Source organism: Protomyctophum bolini (assembly GCF_963924005.1).
Source record: "Protomyctophum bolini genome assembly, chromosome: 21".
Classification (NCBI taxonomy): Eukaryota; Metazoa; Chordata; class Actinopteri; order Myctophiformes; family Myctophidae; genus Protomyctophum; species Protomyctophum bolini.
Window position 1 is genome coordinate 23,056,725 of NC_137882.1, and position 16,489 is coordinate 23,073,213.

Below are 16,489 nucleotides of genomic sequence, written 5' to 3' on the forward strand. Positions count from 1 at the left end.
GCCTGTCGTGCCCGACCTTCGCTAGCGAGCTACATGCTAACGTGACGTCTACACTACACTACAGTACACTACAGAACAGTTGTCAGTCTTGCCAGAGCCATAGAGTAACACACAGTTACGACAACTCCGTTCACTTCATGGGGCCAGTCCTATGGGGGTTCCTCACGCCCCCTACCAGGCATAGTTGCACTTCTCAGTTCACACAGGTGTGAACGTTATTAACAAACTGCCCTCCCTTATTTTATATTTGATTTTACTATGTTTTCTTTTTAGTTAGTGTAAACAATTGTAAGTATTGCCTATGTTACAATTGTTTACAAACACTAACTCAAAATAAAACATAGTAAAATAAAATATAAAATAAGGGAGGGCAGTATTGTTTATTGTTCATAAACAATAAACACTCTGGGCTCTTTGGTGTAGAGAACATTAAAACCTTCTACAGAAACCTAGGTGTTTGTAAAGACGATTTTAAACTAGTTATGGTAACAAATGATGAGGTACTTAAGAAATTGAGTGCCCTCCAACCCCACAAGGCCATGACAATATTCTCTCCAAATTTCTCAGAGGGAGTAAATTAGACCCCGGAAACTATACCGCCATATTTCTATTCTATAAGCTCCATCTTGAAAGTGATGGAAATCACTTTCACTTTCATTGTCTATGAACAGGTTGAAAAGTATCTTGCCACAAATAAATTAATGTACGAGTTCCAATCTGGCTTCAGAACATCTCACTCCACTAACACAAATAATAATTTGTGTTATTAATCTTTGACTTAATAACACAAAAGAAAAATGTGGCCAAACTTGAGGTAATTCTGAGCTCAATAGTGAGCCATGAGAGGCTGGAGTGCATATTTACAATACTAGTTCTTATAGAACAGTCCAGAACAAGTCTGGCTGCCCTATTTTGTGCAACCTGTAATTTAGCTATAAGGTAGGCATATAGCCTACTTTTACCAGCCTACTTTTATAGCCTATTTTCAATAGGCTATACTTCAACTAGATAGATAGATAGATAGATACTTTATTTACTTTTATTATAACTTTCTACGTTGCAGTTTTGGTCAGTCACTTTGTTTTAGGATTACAGCCCCATCATGCCAAAACAGAGCCCCGCACGACACCCCCACCTGCTGCTCCGAAAGATCAGCCATGACCATGCACAATCCTCTCGCACGCACACACACACACACACGCACACACACACACACACACACACACACACACTGAGAGTGAGATCTTAACAAACCTCTGCGCTGCTAGCCTACTCCGTAAACAAGTAGCCTACAGTATAGCCTATAAATTAACAACCCCACAAGCTGCAATTAACTCATTAAAAAGAAAATAAACTTTTATTAGTTTTTTTTTTCTCAGACAAATATCGTTCATATTCATATACTACGGTATGAGACATTTATCGAGGCACACATCTAAAATTGTGCTTCTGGCTCTGCTACACAAGTCTACCCTACAAGTCCTAGAAGTCCAATTTAAACCCTCCTTCTTTCAAACTAACGTGGACCGTTGCCTAGCAACGTATAATGGCAACGTAGTCTACCTTCCAAAACACTGCTGTTTGAGTCTGCAGTTGGGCTGAATAACAGGTAGGCTATAGTAGGCTTATGTGCTTTAATAATGTCAGTATTTTTTTCTTTCGAATTGATGTGATGCATGCCGGTTCTAGCTATTAATAGCCTACAAACACAAACGGATTGACTAAAACATTTCCTGACAGAAGTGATATTTTTAGCTTAGCTGGATTAAAGTAGCCTAATTGAAGTTAACAGACATTGACAAGCCAAGAATTAAGCCTGAATTCTAGCCCACTTGTTTCCATCACATTGCAATGCAATGAATAGCCTCTGTCTCGCGTGTGCCAATTCCTCTTTTCTCTACCCTCTGGTGTATTATTTTGCACTTAAGTTATTTTGTGGTGTTATTCAGCCGCCATTGTATAATTTGTGTTTCCTTTGTAGGCTACGTTTAGTAGGCCTACTTTGTAAAGCACATTGAATTGAGAAATGATAAATTGGAGCCTATTTGATCCCCAAATGTAACAAAAATAAAGAATAGCCATATGCTTTGGAAAATGGTCGGAAATATAGGCTAATAAAAAGTACCCTTGCATGGATGATTTATTTTGAACATGCATTGGAGGCACAACCCTCCAACTTCTCGTATAGTGACTGCATGGCTAATCCACATGTGTTGTGGCAATGTGTTGCATTTGTAAAAACATTATGCCTTAATGCAATTTTTAAAAAATGATTACCCAACAGATCCCTATTTAATATAACACATGCTGAATACATATCAAGAATATGGTGCCCATGCAGGTGCCCTGCCCTCTACAATAACTCAGCAGCTCTCCCTGTGATATCTCACTTTGTTTCAGAATGGGAAAGAAAGTGAAGAAAGAGAATGATGCCCTGTGCAAGGACACAGTAAGTGCCTCAGATGACTGATAACCTCTTGATCTCAGTGTGTCAGTGGCTTCAAGGCCTACTCAAATGTTTTTTACTGATCTCAGTGTGTCAGTGGCTTCAAGGCCTACTCAAATGTTTTTTACTGATCTCAGTGTGTCAGTGGCTTCAAGGCCTACTCAAATGTTTTTTACTGATCTCAGTGTGTCAGTGGCTTCAAGGTCTACTCAAATGTTTTTTACTGATCTCAGTGTGTCAGTGGCTTCAAGGCCTATACTCAAATGTTTTTTACTGATCTCAGTGTGTCAGTGGCTTCAAGGCCTATACTCAAATGTTTTTTACTGATCTCAGTGTGTCAGTGGCTTCAAGGCCTACTCAAATGTTTTTTACTTACCGCTAAGTAAAACTATAAACAAGTAGAAGTAAAAAATCTGTCATTTTAAAATTAAATTACAAAGTACAAAAGTTTTGACATATTTTATTAATTTGTGCAGAATGTCCCATACAGATCCTTTGAAAATATCAGATCTAGCTACTTGTAGAGCAGCTATTTTCAAATAGCCCAAGTGTATGTATATAGGGCTGCAGTATGTTTTGTAATAATAATCTAAATCTAGCCTATAAGAGAGAGAAACTATAAGTGGAGTGAAAAGTACAATATTTGCCTCTGAGATGTATAATATATTTTTCAATAGCTAAAGTATAACATAATGTTTTAAACACCAAAAGGGGCTCCCACCCCAAAATGTGTTAATTGACCTGTAATACTTGAATTGACGTATGATAAGCATTAAGCGTCTCTGTGCTCCCACAGTTTGACCCGCTGCCCATCGAGAGTAAGAAGCCAGCCACCGTGGTGTTGATGCTGAGCTCTCCCGAGGAGGACGTCCTCATCAAGGCCTGTGATGCAATCTATACGTTTGCAGAGAAAGGTATACAACATATTACTGCAACCCCCCCCCCCCCCACACACACACACACACACACACACACACACACACAGTGTCACACACACACACACACACACACACACACACACACACACACACACACACACACACACACACACACACACACCTTTTCCTCCTAATTGATATGTACTTGGCTGCTATAGACCCCTATTTGAAAACTTGTGATGTGCCGGGGTGGAGGGACCCCCATGCACTATAGCAAAGTTATTAGAGTTAAAATGTTCGCTTTAAAAATCTATATTCAAAGATTTTGGGCACATTTTCACAATCTTTCAAAAGAAATAGCAGAACTATATACAGTAAGCTCTTCATGTTGCGCTATGAGCCTACAGATTGCATATGCAGACTGCATCACTGCACCACCTCTTCTCTCCACCTTAGCCCATGTAGCACTTGCAGTTGCACTGCCAATTGCCCTAGCCTCTACGACCTTATACAGGCGTATGAAAAGGCTCAACTTGATAGCATTTTATGTAGACATAGCACTCTAATTTAGATAGCATTTCATGTAGACATAGTACTCTAATTTAGATAGCATTTCATGTAGACATAGTACTCTAATTTAGATAGCATTTCATGTAGACATAGTACTCTAATTTAGATAGCATTTAATGTAGACATAGTACTCTAATTTAGATAGCATTTCATGTAGACATAGCACTCTAAAGTGTCTATACAGTCTCAGTTTCACTGTACAGATATACTACTGTTAGACAGATGTTATAGGTTCTTAGCTTGTTTATGATTATTGATGACTATATTTTTTAGGGGCTCTAGCCCCTCCTATATGCCCAGTGCTAGTGTGTAGGCCTACCCCATATATAGTGTGATTTTGTATGTATTTGATGTATTACGATGTGTTGTTCTCGCTTACTGTAAATCGCTCTGGATTAAAAGCATATCTGCTAAATGCCTAAATTGTATATCTGCTATTTTTGAATAGCTGAAGTATAAAATATGGTTACCCCCCCCTCCCACACACACACACACTTTGAGAACCAATGGCCTACAATACATGCTACATAACGGTATACTGCACTACAACACCACTATACCACAAGGTCACACACATGCCTTTCCTGTCCATCCATGCTTTTAAAATACATTCACGGCTGTCTGTCTCCCCCCGGTGGCAGGAGATGAGAACAAGCTGTGTCTGCTGGGCCTGGGGGCTTTGAAGCCCCTCTGTGAGCTGGTCACCCACCAGGACAAGCTGGTCAGACGCAACGCTGTCATGGCGCTGGGCATCATGGCCACCAACGGTGCGTGAGACATATCGCCCTATACTGTATGTCAATATTGTCATAGCTGGCTCATGCTATAACATCAGGAGCAGGAGACAGTCGAAAAGTTGAACAACATAAGTTTATTCAAATAATAAGCCTATAACAGGAGGAACTAAAGAGGAACTGCGCATTACTGAACAAAACTATACAGATCCTATGGGGTGTGTACTAGTCAGTATGGTCAGTGGTGTGAGTGTAGTGTATGGATGTGTGATACTACATGGTGTGGTGCGTGTGTGGATGGAAAGGATAATCAAACTTAACTGAAAGGAGGCATGGAGGCTAAAGCAGGGAGTGGAGGCAGCAGGTCTGCCTCCACTGGATCTCTCATCTCAAGTGGCAGGACTCGGAGCATTGTATTTATAGCCTCTGGGAGACACCGGGCCCAGGTGCTCTCCCATTAGCCATCAGGCCAGTGCCCCACCCAGGCTCACCTACAGGGTGACAGTTAGGCAGGCACATCCACTACTCATAACTGCGTGTGTAGTTATTACAGAATGTGTGGGGCATCACAATAATGATAACCCAAAATGGAGCTAAATTATAGAGATTACAGAAAAATAAAGTGGTTAAAATGATTGTGATGCATGCTAGGTGCAATAGGTAACATTTAGCCTATTTTTTAAATATATGTAGCCTATATAAATATTTTAGCCTCTATCAAACATCCTTTGCAGGGTTGTGTTTATTTTGTTTGTTTGTTTTTTTGAGGGGAGGGGGGAAAGCAAACAGAGCTCTTAGTTCGATTTGAACTTCAAGTGTACCTTTAACACATTTAGCCATGGGGACCCCCTGGAACCCTCTCAAGGAACCCTGGGGGTCCCAAGACCCCACTTTGAGATAAGTAAGTCTTGCCGAGCCATGAGGCCCATATACAGTAGGCAGGAGCCTATATCTCCTGTTTCCTTAGCGTGTCGAGGCAGCTTGATGTACAAGTACATGTACACCCCCTGGACATGACGCTATGTTGCAGGGACTTACCCGTCCCCGATCCAACCCTTGATGCTGAGTGTCAAGCAGGGAGGCACTGGGTCCCATTATCCAGAGTCTTTGGTATGACCCGGCCAGGGATCGAACCCCAACCTCCCAGTCCCATGGCGGACAATCAAACCACAAGGCCAGTGGTTTAACTGTATAGTGACTGATGATTTGATGTACTGGTTGGTTAGTTGGCTGGACAGCCACACGCCAGTCAGAGTAAAACAGACTGAATGTTAATATTATGTCATTTCACCTTTGTTTCTGCTTCAGGTGATGTAACAAATGCTCTAAAGAAGCTAGACGTCATCCCGTCAATCATTGATAAACTGTCACCTGAAGGTACGTCGTGGTCCTCAGTGTGTGTTTAGATCAGGGGTGCCCAGACTTTTTTTTTTTACTTAAGAGCTACTTTAAAAATGACCAGCTCAACAAGATCTACCCACAAAGAAGTATGATCTCATTGCTGAAAATGGTAAAAACAAATGTACCTGAGGGGGCGAAATGGAAATAGTTTTTTTATGTCTAACTTTGTAATGCTACTGATGTTTGTGCTCAACACTCTTGAAAACAAATATTCCATGGTGGCTTAATACGTCATTTTTTATGTCAATCAATCAAGTGATCTACCTGCACAGCCTTTGTGATCTACTGGTAGATCTACCTTTTGGGCACCCCTGGTTTAGATGCTCTTCTATTGAAACATTTAGTTTGTGCCAAAGGTCGTGTCTCACCTAGACACAGGATCTGACACACATTTTGAGTCAAGATTCAATGTATCCCCTGAGAAGCAGGCATGATCAATGGTAATATGAAATATGGTAATATGTGTTTAATGAATAAATTAGACACATCTACCTTCTTGTGCTGTATGAGTATGATTAAACCAAGGCACTCTTCTGGTGAAAAAGTTAAAAAGCCTTCTGAAGTGGCTCTTTTGTCGGCTCCAAACGTTTTAACGATAGTCAACAAAACCTGTACTGATCGATCCACACCACACACATTTGCATATTTTACTTAAACTTCATCCATTACTGCATTGGTGTACAAAACCGCTTCTCAGTTCCTTATGGCATTGTTCTCTCTCTGCTGTGGCTCTCATATAACCTGGTAAAAAAAATCACAATCACCAAGGAATGGAATGACATGCTCTGGCTGTCAATCAATTAGGCCTGGGGAGGCATGCTCTTTAGTTTGTTTTCAGTTTTGTGTCATTGTGGGTTTTGTTTTTGAGCGGTGCACAGTCTGCACACCGTCTCCAATGAACAGCATGTGTGTATGGTCTGTACATGTCCCTATAGAGTATAGAGTGTCGCATTTTTGTGAAATGACAAAGGAACATGGATACTGTTCATTCAAGTGCTGTGGATGATACAAAACATTTGAAAAGGGAAGGGTGGCTGCTGTTTAATTCTCAACTGTTCTGGATCTCATTATTTACATCACAAGTTATGAGCTTTCTATCTAGCACCTCTGCTGGAACACCATCATCGCAGTTCCTGTTTACACTGAGCATGTGCAAACCTCCCGCAGGAGCCTAGGCCGTGCACCATCCTCTTTATTCATTCTAGTATGTCCCTATGTCCTAGTACGACCTATTGACCCCTGCAGCATGCTGATAGGGGTTGCAGGAGGGGTCATTACAACTGTGCTTGTAATCCCCCCCCCCCCCCCCCCACACACACACACACACACACACACACACACACACACACACACACACACACACACACACACAGTAACTATAACAATAATAGTATATACTGGTAGTTGCACCGCTCGATCAGTTCACACGGGTTGTGATTTTTCTTCTTTAGAGGACTCAGTCGTTCAGGAGTTTGCTACTCTCTGCCTGGCATCTCTGATCTTTCTGTTTCAGAGGAGTCAGTCGTACAGGAGTTTGCTACTCTCTGCTTGGCATCTCTTTCTGTTTCAGAGGACTCAGTCGTACAGGAGTTTGCTACTCTCTGCCTGGCATCTCTGTCCGTGGACTTTGACTGCAAGGTGAAGATCTTTGACAGTAAGGGGCTGCCTCCTCTGATCCATCTCCTGTCCAGCCCAGACCCTGACGTCAAGAAGAACACACTGGAGACCATCTTCAACATGGTTCAGGTGTGATTCAACATGCATAATGTATATATATACACAACATGTGGAATCAACCCAATGACGAAAAACAAACCAACAAAAAGGCTCTCTCGGGTGGAAATTACCGCATATGTCCAAAACCTTTCCTTTTCAGGATTCAAATTCAAAAGTATCAAAATGAGCAGATCCACGAGTTAAAATATGGAGATCATTAATGTGGCGATATCAGAAAACCTGACATGTTACTTTTCAGGATTCAAATTCAAAAGTATCAAAATGAGCAGATCCACAAGTTAAAATATGGAGATAATTAATGTGGTGATATCAGAAGACCTGACATTTTTTCAGGGTTGAAATTCAAAAGCAGCAAAACTAGCAAACCGACAATTAGCTTCGAGGTTGCGGATCTGATACTTTTGATACTTTTGATGCTTTCGTGCGGCATTGGTTGTGTGATCGAGTAGGGCGTTCATTTACGAGAAAAGTGTAAATAATTATGGAGATAAGAGGTTTGTCTGCTATGACGATGTCCAGGACCAGCCCAGTCGCCAGGGGGTCCAGGAGCTGGACGGGGTCCCTCCACTGCTGACCATGGTGACCTCAGACTACCCCGACATCCAGCGCCTGGCCCTGAACACCCTGGACGCCCTCACCGCTGCCCAGAGAGACGCGCGCGCCGTCTTCAGAGACCAGCGGGGCTTCGAGAGACTCATGGAGTTCCTCAATAACAAGGTTATTGTTTTTTGATTGATTGAGTACTTTTTGGTATACTTGAACTACATTTTGATGCCAATACCTTTGTACTTTTACTCAAGTGCATTTGAATTCCGGACTTTTACTTAAGTAAGTTGTAACAGAGTATTTCTATATTGCTTTTGATAGCCTATACTTTTACTTAGGTAAAACCTTTGAGTGCTTTTCCCCACCGCTGCCTCTGTCTGTGCCAGCAGGACTTCAGTGAGCTCCATGCGGAGGCCTTGCAGGTGGTGTGCAACTGCATGGAGGACGGCGAGAGTCTCCGCTTCATCCACAAGGTGGCAGGCGTGAGCGCGCTGATGCGCTTCGTCCTGTCGCCGACCACCGCGCCAGAGGTCCGCGCCAACGCTGTCAAATGCATCGCCCGCACCGCACAGAGCCGTGAGCAAAAACACACACGCACGCACGCAAAAAATACGCCTTCAGAGCATGGATTAAAATTTTGACTGGGCCAATTAGCATCATGGCCGGTTTTGCCGACTATATATATATATATATATATATATTTCAGCTGTTGAAATTCCAAACAAGACACGCTTTAATTACACTTTAAGTCTATATATGTAGGATTTTTTTCAGGATTTGAATTAAAATATAGCAAAAAAGTTCCAGTTTCATTCCCTCAGAGTACTCTCAAATCATGTGTGTGTGTGTGTGTGTGCGCGCGCGTGCGTGTGTGTGCGTGCGCGTACGTTGCGTGTGTGATGCGTTGCAGCGGAGAAGCGGACGTTGCTCCATGAGCAGGGCGTGGAGGAGGCCCTGGTGGAGCTTCTGTCTGCTGACGGGGGGGACGGCGTCAAGATGGCCGCCTGCCGCGCCGTGGCCGAAATGAGTCTCCATCTGTCCAGCAAGGACACCTTCAGAGAACTGGGTCAGAAACACACACACACACACACACACACACACACACACACACACACACACACACACACACACACACACACACACACACACACACACACACACACACACACACACACACACACACACACACACACACACACACACACAGGAGGATGAGTTTCATTTTGTTTTCTATTGTCCACTATACCATGATTTAAGAAACGTTTTATTTGAAAAAATTCAGGATAAGAACCCAGATCTGTTTTGGATGTCTGAGTGTTTTATGTTAAATTGGTTGTTCAGTAATGAAGTTTTTGTTTTTGGAAAATTCATAGAGAAGGCATGGCAGTTACGTTGGAGAACGATGTATCCATGAGTAACTGTCTATTTGTGTATATGTATTATTATACATGTACAATTTTGTGAGTGTCTTGTAAGCCCGTGCGGGCTGGGCATCTTATGATGTAGGACACTTTAATAAAAACTCTATCTATCTATCACACAGCAGGCCATATACTACAGCAATAAACGTGCACATGGCGCACTAATGAGTGCACAGGAACAAATGAATCACACAACTCCAGTGCTCACATCAGTACGTGTGTGTGCGTGTTTCAGGTTGCATCCCTGCAGTGGTACGGTTGCTAAGCAACAGTGATAGTGCAGAGGTGAGAGAGGCAGCAGGCCACGCCCTGTCCAACCTCACACACGACCACCAGCCCAACGCCCTGTGAGTGACCTTTGAGTGACCTTTGAGTGACTCTACTATATCAAAAACTAGTCTTTCTGACGTGAAAAAGTATAAATAAATAAAAATAAATAAATGCCGTACATGAATAAAAATCGATTCTGAACTTGTCGATCCAATTTTAACCCCTTTTGGTGTTAGCATTATGTTATGCTTTAAGCTATTGAAAAATAGCATATCTACAAGCTCATAGCGCGCGCGAGGTCTGCTATTTTTGAAGAAAATCGAAGAACGACTGACATAGAAACATAGCTTTTTCAGAAAACTGTCAGAAAACTGATATAGAATACATTTTTTTAAATCTGATCTCAGGTCAAAATGGGTTAATATCGTGCCATTAAAATTCGGGTTATATCCCTGAATGGATTATTTTGCCCATCCCTATTCGGAACGCTCTCTCCCTGTGCTGACGGGGCATTACTGTGCAATGTCCCTTCTTCTCCTTTTTTATTCTGTCGATCAGAAAACATGAAAAGTAAACGATGCCCTCCGTGCTAAAGACGACAAAAATAAACATGCGTTTAGAAACGAGTGTGAAATTAGCCTTAGCAACGGTCCTTGTTTATACTGTACAGTTTATACTGTACAGCCACAGCTGTAGAGCCATTTGTGACCGGTCTATACAATCTCTAAACATTGATTGTTTTCCAGTAGATGTTTTAGGATTCATGGGTCATTACAGACTAAAGGTAATGAAGCATGAATCCTAAACATGAATCCTCCAGTGCTCACATCAGTGTGTGTGTGTGTGTGTGTGTGTGTGTGTGTGTGTGTGTGTGTGTGTGGTTTTCCAGTGCAGTGCACGAGGCAGACGGGATCAAGCCTCTCGTACGGCTGCTCAGCGACGGCGGCTCCTCCCCTCCCGGGTCGGTGGTCCACGCCGCCACCGCCCTCGCCAACATGGCCGTACAGGAAGCCCTGCGAGGTCACATCCTGTCGCACGGCGGCGCCGTCGTCCGGGCCCTGGTGGAGCCGCTGCGTTCTGGGAACACCGACGTGCTGGTCCCAGTGACGCAGTGCCTGGCCGCACTGGCCAGCAATGCAGAGGCCAGGACACAGGTGTGTGTGTGTGTGTGTGTGTGTGTGTGTCATCAATCAATATGTCCGTACACAGACAGATGTGTCCGTGGCAAATATTAGACTTTCTTTTATTTTCCACACCATTATAATGTTCTTCTTTTGATCATAAAACCCAATTTACTTTACCAACACTTTTGGACGATATACATATCCCTCGACCCCCACCCCCACCCCCAACAGAATCCACACATTCAATGACAGAAAAAAGGAATAGGCTGATGAACAATACTTATTGTGGGTGCATTGTGTTGCAGTCCGACGTCCCAATAATCAGAAATTACTAAACATAACGTATAACCGCACACGGAAGCCAACGGGTGATCCTTTACAATCCAATAATCCATAGAAAACCCCCGGTATCTGCAGCAAAATAAAGAAAAGAATAAAAGATAATTCACTCTAAATCATAATCCTGAACTTCTATTTTAAAGCTATTTTTAAGGCTCTATCGAACAACGGTATACAAAACGGTATCAGTGGAATCAAATGATGTAATGATTTCAGATTTTAACGGTCTTATCTTTTGTGGCGCGTTAAGCTGAGAAGTGCCGGCGCCATCCCTCCATTGGTCAATCTGCTCCGCTCCAGTCACGCGGAGGTGCGTTGCAATGCCTGCTGGGCCGTCAGTGTCTGCGCCAACGACGAGCTTACTGCAGTGGAGATGTGGAGACATGGGTGAGAGAATAATGTCACAATTCATTTAGTAAATTAATGCCCTGCTTTACTAGAGTATCACACAAAAGCATCAAAAGTAGCAGATCCACAAACTCGAAACGTGGAGGGAAATTTTCAAATGTATTAAAAACCTTGAGAAAATTGCCCAAAGTGCCACGCTGTGAGTTTGTATATCTGTTATTTTTGAATAGCTGCTCTATATGGATAGAGGGGTTAACATTATTGTGATGCTGTATTGTACATTTAGTTGGAGACCCCCCCCCCCCCCCCCTGGAACCACCTCAAATCTAAACTAAAGGTCATGAGATTCTAGAATACTAGATTGAGTGCCCACTGCCCAGCAACAGTGCAATTTATTTGCCAGCAGTGCAGTTTGCTGAGCAGCCAGTAGATGGCGGTAAAACACAGTATCCAAACCTTACTTGACCCTAAAGAGAAATGTGATGTCTCCCCAGGAAGCAAACTAGTGAAAATATACAGATTTATATACATCTTGAAAACTCGCGAATGGGACATTCCACATGACTTTTGGTACTTTAAGTATATTTTTATGCCAATACTTTAGTGCTTTTACTCAAGCAAGTTTTGAATTCAAGACTTTTACTTGAGCCACGAACCACCATTTGATGAGATTTAGCCCCTCAAACCCAAAACTTGCTGTATTGGTACCATTAGGAGAGATAACAGGCAGGCAAACGATCAAAATAACAATTCTTCTAGGCCTAAATCCTCTAATTGTCTAGTAGAGTAAATTAAGTAATGCAGATGTTTAACAATTTAACTCTTGAGAGTTAAACATCTATTAAGGGTCCATTTGGTTATCAACTCTCCATCATTTTGCTGGGGGGACCACCTCGAACCCCCTCAATGACCACTTTGAAAACCACTGACTTAAAGTGTGAGTATTTTCTCCACCCCTGGTTTGTTTTGTTTATTTTGCGTCACATGACGTCGTCAGAGCCTTGGAACGGCTGCAGGAGATCAACCAGTCGCTGAATCGACGGAGCCGGTTCAGCGAGACGGCGTTGCTACGGTTACTGGACTCCAACCTGTCCGTCAAATACAGCCTGACCGGCCGGCTGGCCTCCACAGACATCACCTCCGACGGCTTCTACGACGCTGGACAGGTGTGTGTGTGTGTGTGTGTGTGTGAGAGAGAGAGAGAGAGAGAGTGAGAGAGAGAGCACCAGAGAGAGTTTCCACAACAGAATCACCTAAAACTAAATATTACAGCAAGCCAATATAATGAAATGTCATTATGGTTTGGTTTATTATGGTTATTATGACTTATTGTCTTTGTTCCCAATGGGATTACAGTTTGTTGCCCTTATTATACTATCGCAAACAGAGTGACACCAAAGATATTTCACCAGCATTGCCATTGGCTGGGATATTAAACATTACTGATGTGAATGAACCACAGTCTGTCTGTCTGTCTGTCTGTCTGTGGTCAGGTCCGTGCGGGTCAGAAGGTTCTCTCTCTAGAGGAGCTGTCCAGTCAGCCGGTCGACCAGTGGCGGCCGGTCATTTTCGTCAACGCAGCAGCAGAGTACGAGCGCCTTGAGCACACATCAGTGAATGTCAGGATGACACGTTGTTGCATTTCATCATTTAAGTCAGTTTCAACCCTTTTCATATCAAGGTCCATTATTTACTTGGCATTTGGGCCACGGATGGATCCACCGTTTGATGTCAGACCTTGCCTCAGGGCTCCAGCCCTGAATCGCTATAGCCACGCTCATTAATAATGAAGTGAAACAAAATGAAAATTCAGGCTCTCTCAGACCCAACACACACAAATGTGCAGATACCCTGTGCCCTATACACCTACAGTATGTATACTGCATGTGGTTTGTTTACAGTTGGTTGAGAAAACAAAGATTCACAAACAAACTATTCATCTGAGGACCCCCCCCCCAAAAATAATTTTTAGGCCCACAAGCGAGCCCATTCCTCCAAGCCAGGGACCACACGGACCCACAGCTAAAGAGCCTTTGTGTTACTTTCACACGCACACACACTCATAAAAGACACACACACACACACACACACACACACACACACACATTTATGCAGTGCACAGAGAGCCATGCACGATCGCTTGTGTTCCTGTCCAAGCTTTTAGCATTTAGATTAATTATGTTCACCAACCAAAGAGACAAGTGTGTCCCCTGAGGGGAGCCTCATTCACACCTCATTTTGTTGTACTACACAGTACACACAAACGCGCGCGCGCACACACACACACACACACACACACACACACACACACACACACACACACACACACACACACACACACACACACACACACACACACACACACACACACACACACACACACACACACACACACACACAAAAGACAATTCTCTCCCTCTCTCTCCGCACACGCACACGCAACATAATATTATACATGCATGTTGTTTTGTGTTTCATAAAGCCAATTAACGCACGTGACTGTTGCGTTCCTCCAGGGTGCACGTCGTGGACCCTTCAGAGGCCCGGCCGGACAGCCCCCCCAGCACGCGCTCCAAGACCCCAAGGTGTGTGTGTGTGTGTGTGTGTGTGTGTGTGTGTGTGTGTGGATGTGTGAGGCTTGGTGGGAGTTTAGCCACATGCATGGACCCTAGCACAGCAGTGCTACTCAAACGTTTTTTTGTGCCAACACTCATTCGCCGCCATCACCACCATCGAGGGGCTGAGTTTATACTCGAGCACTGACACCATTCATACCAACGGAAAAAACGTCTTATTTTGAAAGCCGTTTCACTCGGAAGTGTAAAATAAAATATGTAATGAGTCCTGTGAATGTTATTTAATTCACCCAAAACATAAATTTTCTAACCGGCGATCATAAGCGCTTTAGTTATGAGCCGCAAATCAAGCTTGTTTTGATCAAAAACGCAGCCTGGAAAAAGAATCTGAGTTAAATGGATTCTAAAAAAATCTGTTCCCATGAGACATCAAAGCCAGCAGACTTTTCACTTCCCTTTCTGTCCTGTTTAGCCTATACTTCCGTCGCACGGCGGCAACCAGAGTAATATAGACACATGCAGCACAGCGTTATGAAACGTAATCAATAAATATAAAACAATATGTCAAAAGACTCTCTCTCTCTCTCTCTCTCTCTCTCTCTCTGCAGCCGAGGGAAGAGCAGAGGGCGTCGGGACGAGGACAAGCGTAAAGATGAGAGCGACATCAAACAGCAGCAGGAGAACGAGGCCTCCACGGAGAAGCCGTGGAGCGTGCCCTTTGACCCCTCGTTCCAGGCACTCTGCGCCCAGGCCAGCGCGTCCATCCTCCCCCTGGGTGACCAGGGTGGAGCGTGCGCTGCCTTAGCCAGGTGACACGCATGGCCTGAATGAATGACCACCAGTCAGTGTTCATTTTGCCATGCAGCGACACTGTACTGATAATGAGACGACAAAGTCAATCTGGGAAAATAATCCAATGGTGTAAAGTTTTCAGTTAACATTGAAGTGGACGGAGGGGAACTCTTTCCACTGACGGACCATTTCCGGTTAATCCATCGCCTAGTAACTGAAAGCTATCCAGACAATGGTGAAATTAGCGATCCAATATATAAAAATTTAAATAAAGTCCTCAAAGTCGTCCTTGGCAGTCAGTGCCCTTGGGGAAGACGCAACTCTACACTGAATCTTCCCCGAAAATAGATGACCTGCTCACAACGACCTTGCAGAGCCAGGCGTTTCGCTGAATATTCACCCCAGAATACTAGGCTTCATGTGTAAGCCTCTAGCTTGTGAGTGATTACAGTTTACAATTTAGGCATTTTTACAGACGCTCTCAGAGTGATTTACAGTAAGCAAGAACAACACAAGTTCAAGTGTGCCCAGGCTGTCTGACTGTCAGTAAGCTATACCTCGCGTGTGATTGGTCATCACAGGCTGGTGAGCGAGGCCATGGGCGGGGCAGTGGAGGCGGAGAGGTGGCACCAGTTCTCCTGGGAGCTCCACCTCAGCCAGCTGAAGGCCGAGCTGCGCTCCAATGCCATCCCCCTGGGTCGCGTCTGCAGAGGCATCTACTGCCACAGGGCTCTGCTCTACAAGGTACACCCTGACTGCATGGTGTCCAATCTGTATGGTAGAGTATGTTAATGATAATGAATTTATTAATATTCACTCAATAAGACTCCACAGTGTTCCTTCCATGATCTGAGTTCCTCTTTCTCTCTGTCTCTCTCTCTCTGTCTCTCTCTCTCTCTCTGGTACCTCTCAGTGTCTGTCTGACCGTGTTGGACTGAGCTGTACTTTGGTCCGAGGCGAGTACAACCGGGCTTGGAACGAGGTTCTGCTCCCTGATGAGGGGACCCCCCACATGCGTGGGCGCCGCAGCCCACCGCTCACTGCCTACATAGTGGACCTCATGCACCAGCCTGGGAGACTGCTGAAGTCCAGCACGCCAGCTGCCTCACAGTACCAGACTATATAGATCTGGAATAATGTCACGATGTGGATGGCTAAATGCTATTAACCCATTTTGGTGTTTCATTATGTTATACTTTAGCTATTAAAAAATATCAGATCTACAAGCTCATAGCGCGGCACCGAGAGCTTGTAGGTCTGCTATTTTTGGAAAAATATAGTGCAAATCTTTGAATATATATTCTTTC

The 16,489-nt window shown here is 43.7% G+C and overlaps 1 protein-coding gene across 1 annotated transcript; it reads left to right on the plus strand.

Moving 5' to 3' along the window:
* Nucleotides 1-2,401: 2,401 nt before the first annotated feature.
* armc3 (armadillo repeat containing 3) lies at nucleotides 2,402-16,308 on the plus strand (the record flags this gene model as incomplete). The annotated part of the gene is made up of 17 exons (XM_080793793.1): nucleotides 2,402-2,449; nucleotides 3,243-3,360; nucleotides 4,536-4,661; nucleotides 5,937-6,005; nucleotides 7,600-7,775; nucleotides 8,286-8,483; nucleotides 8,702-8,888; nucleotides 9,223-9,378; nucleotides 9,969-10,080; nucleotides 10,893-11,157; nucleotides 11,717-11,853; nucleotides 12,812-12,980; nucleotides 13,308-13,402; nucleotides 14,331-14,399; nucleotides 14,999-15,199; nucleotides 15,764-15,926; nucleotides 16,096-16,308. 17 exons carry the CDS (start codon nucleotides 2,402-2,404, stop codon nucleotides 16,306-16,308), a joined length of 2,502 nt encoding a protein of 833 aa, XP_080649919.1.
* Nucleotides 16,309-16,489: the final 181 nt, after the last annotated feature.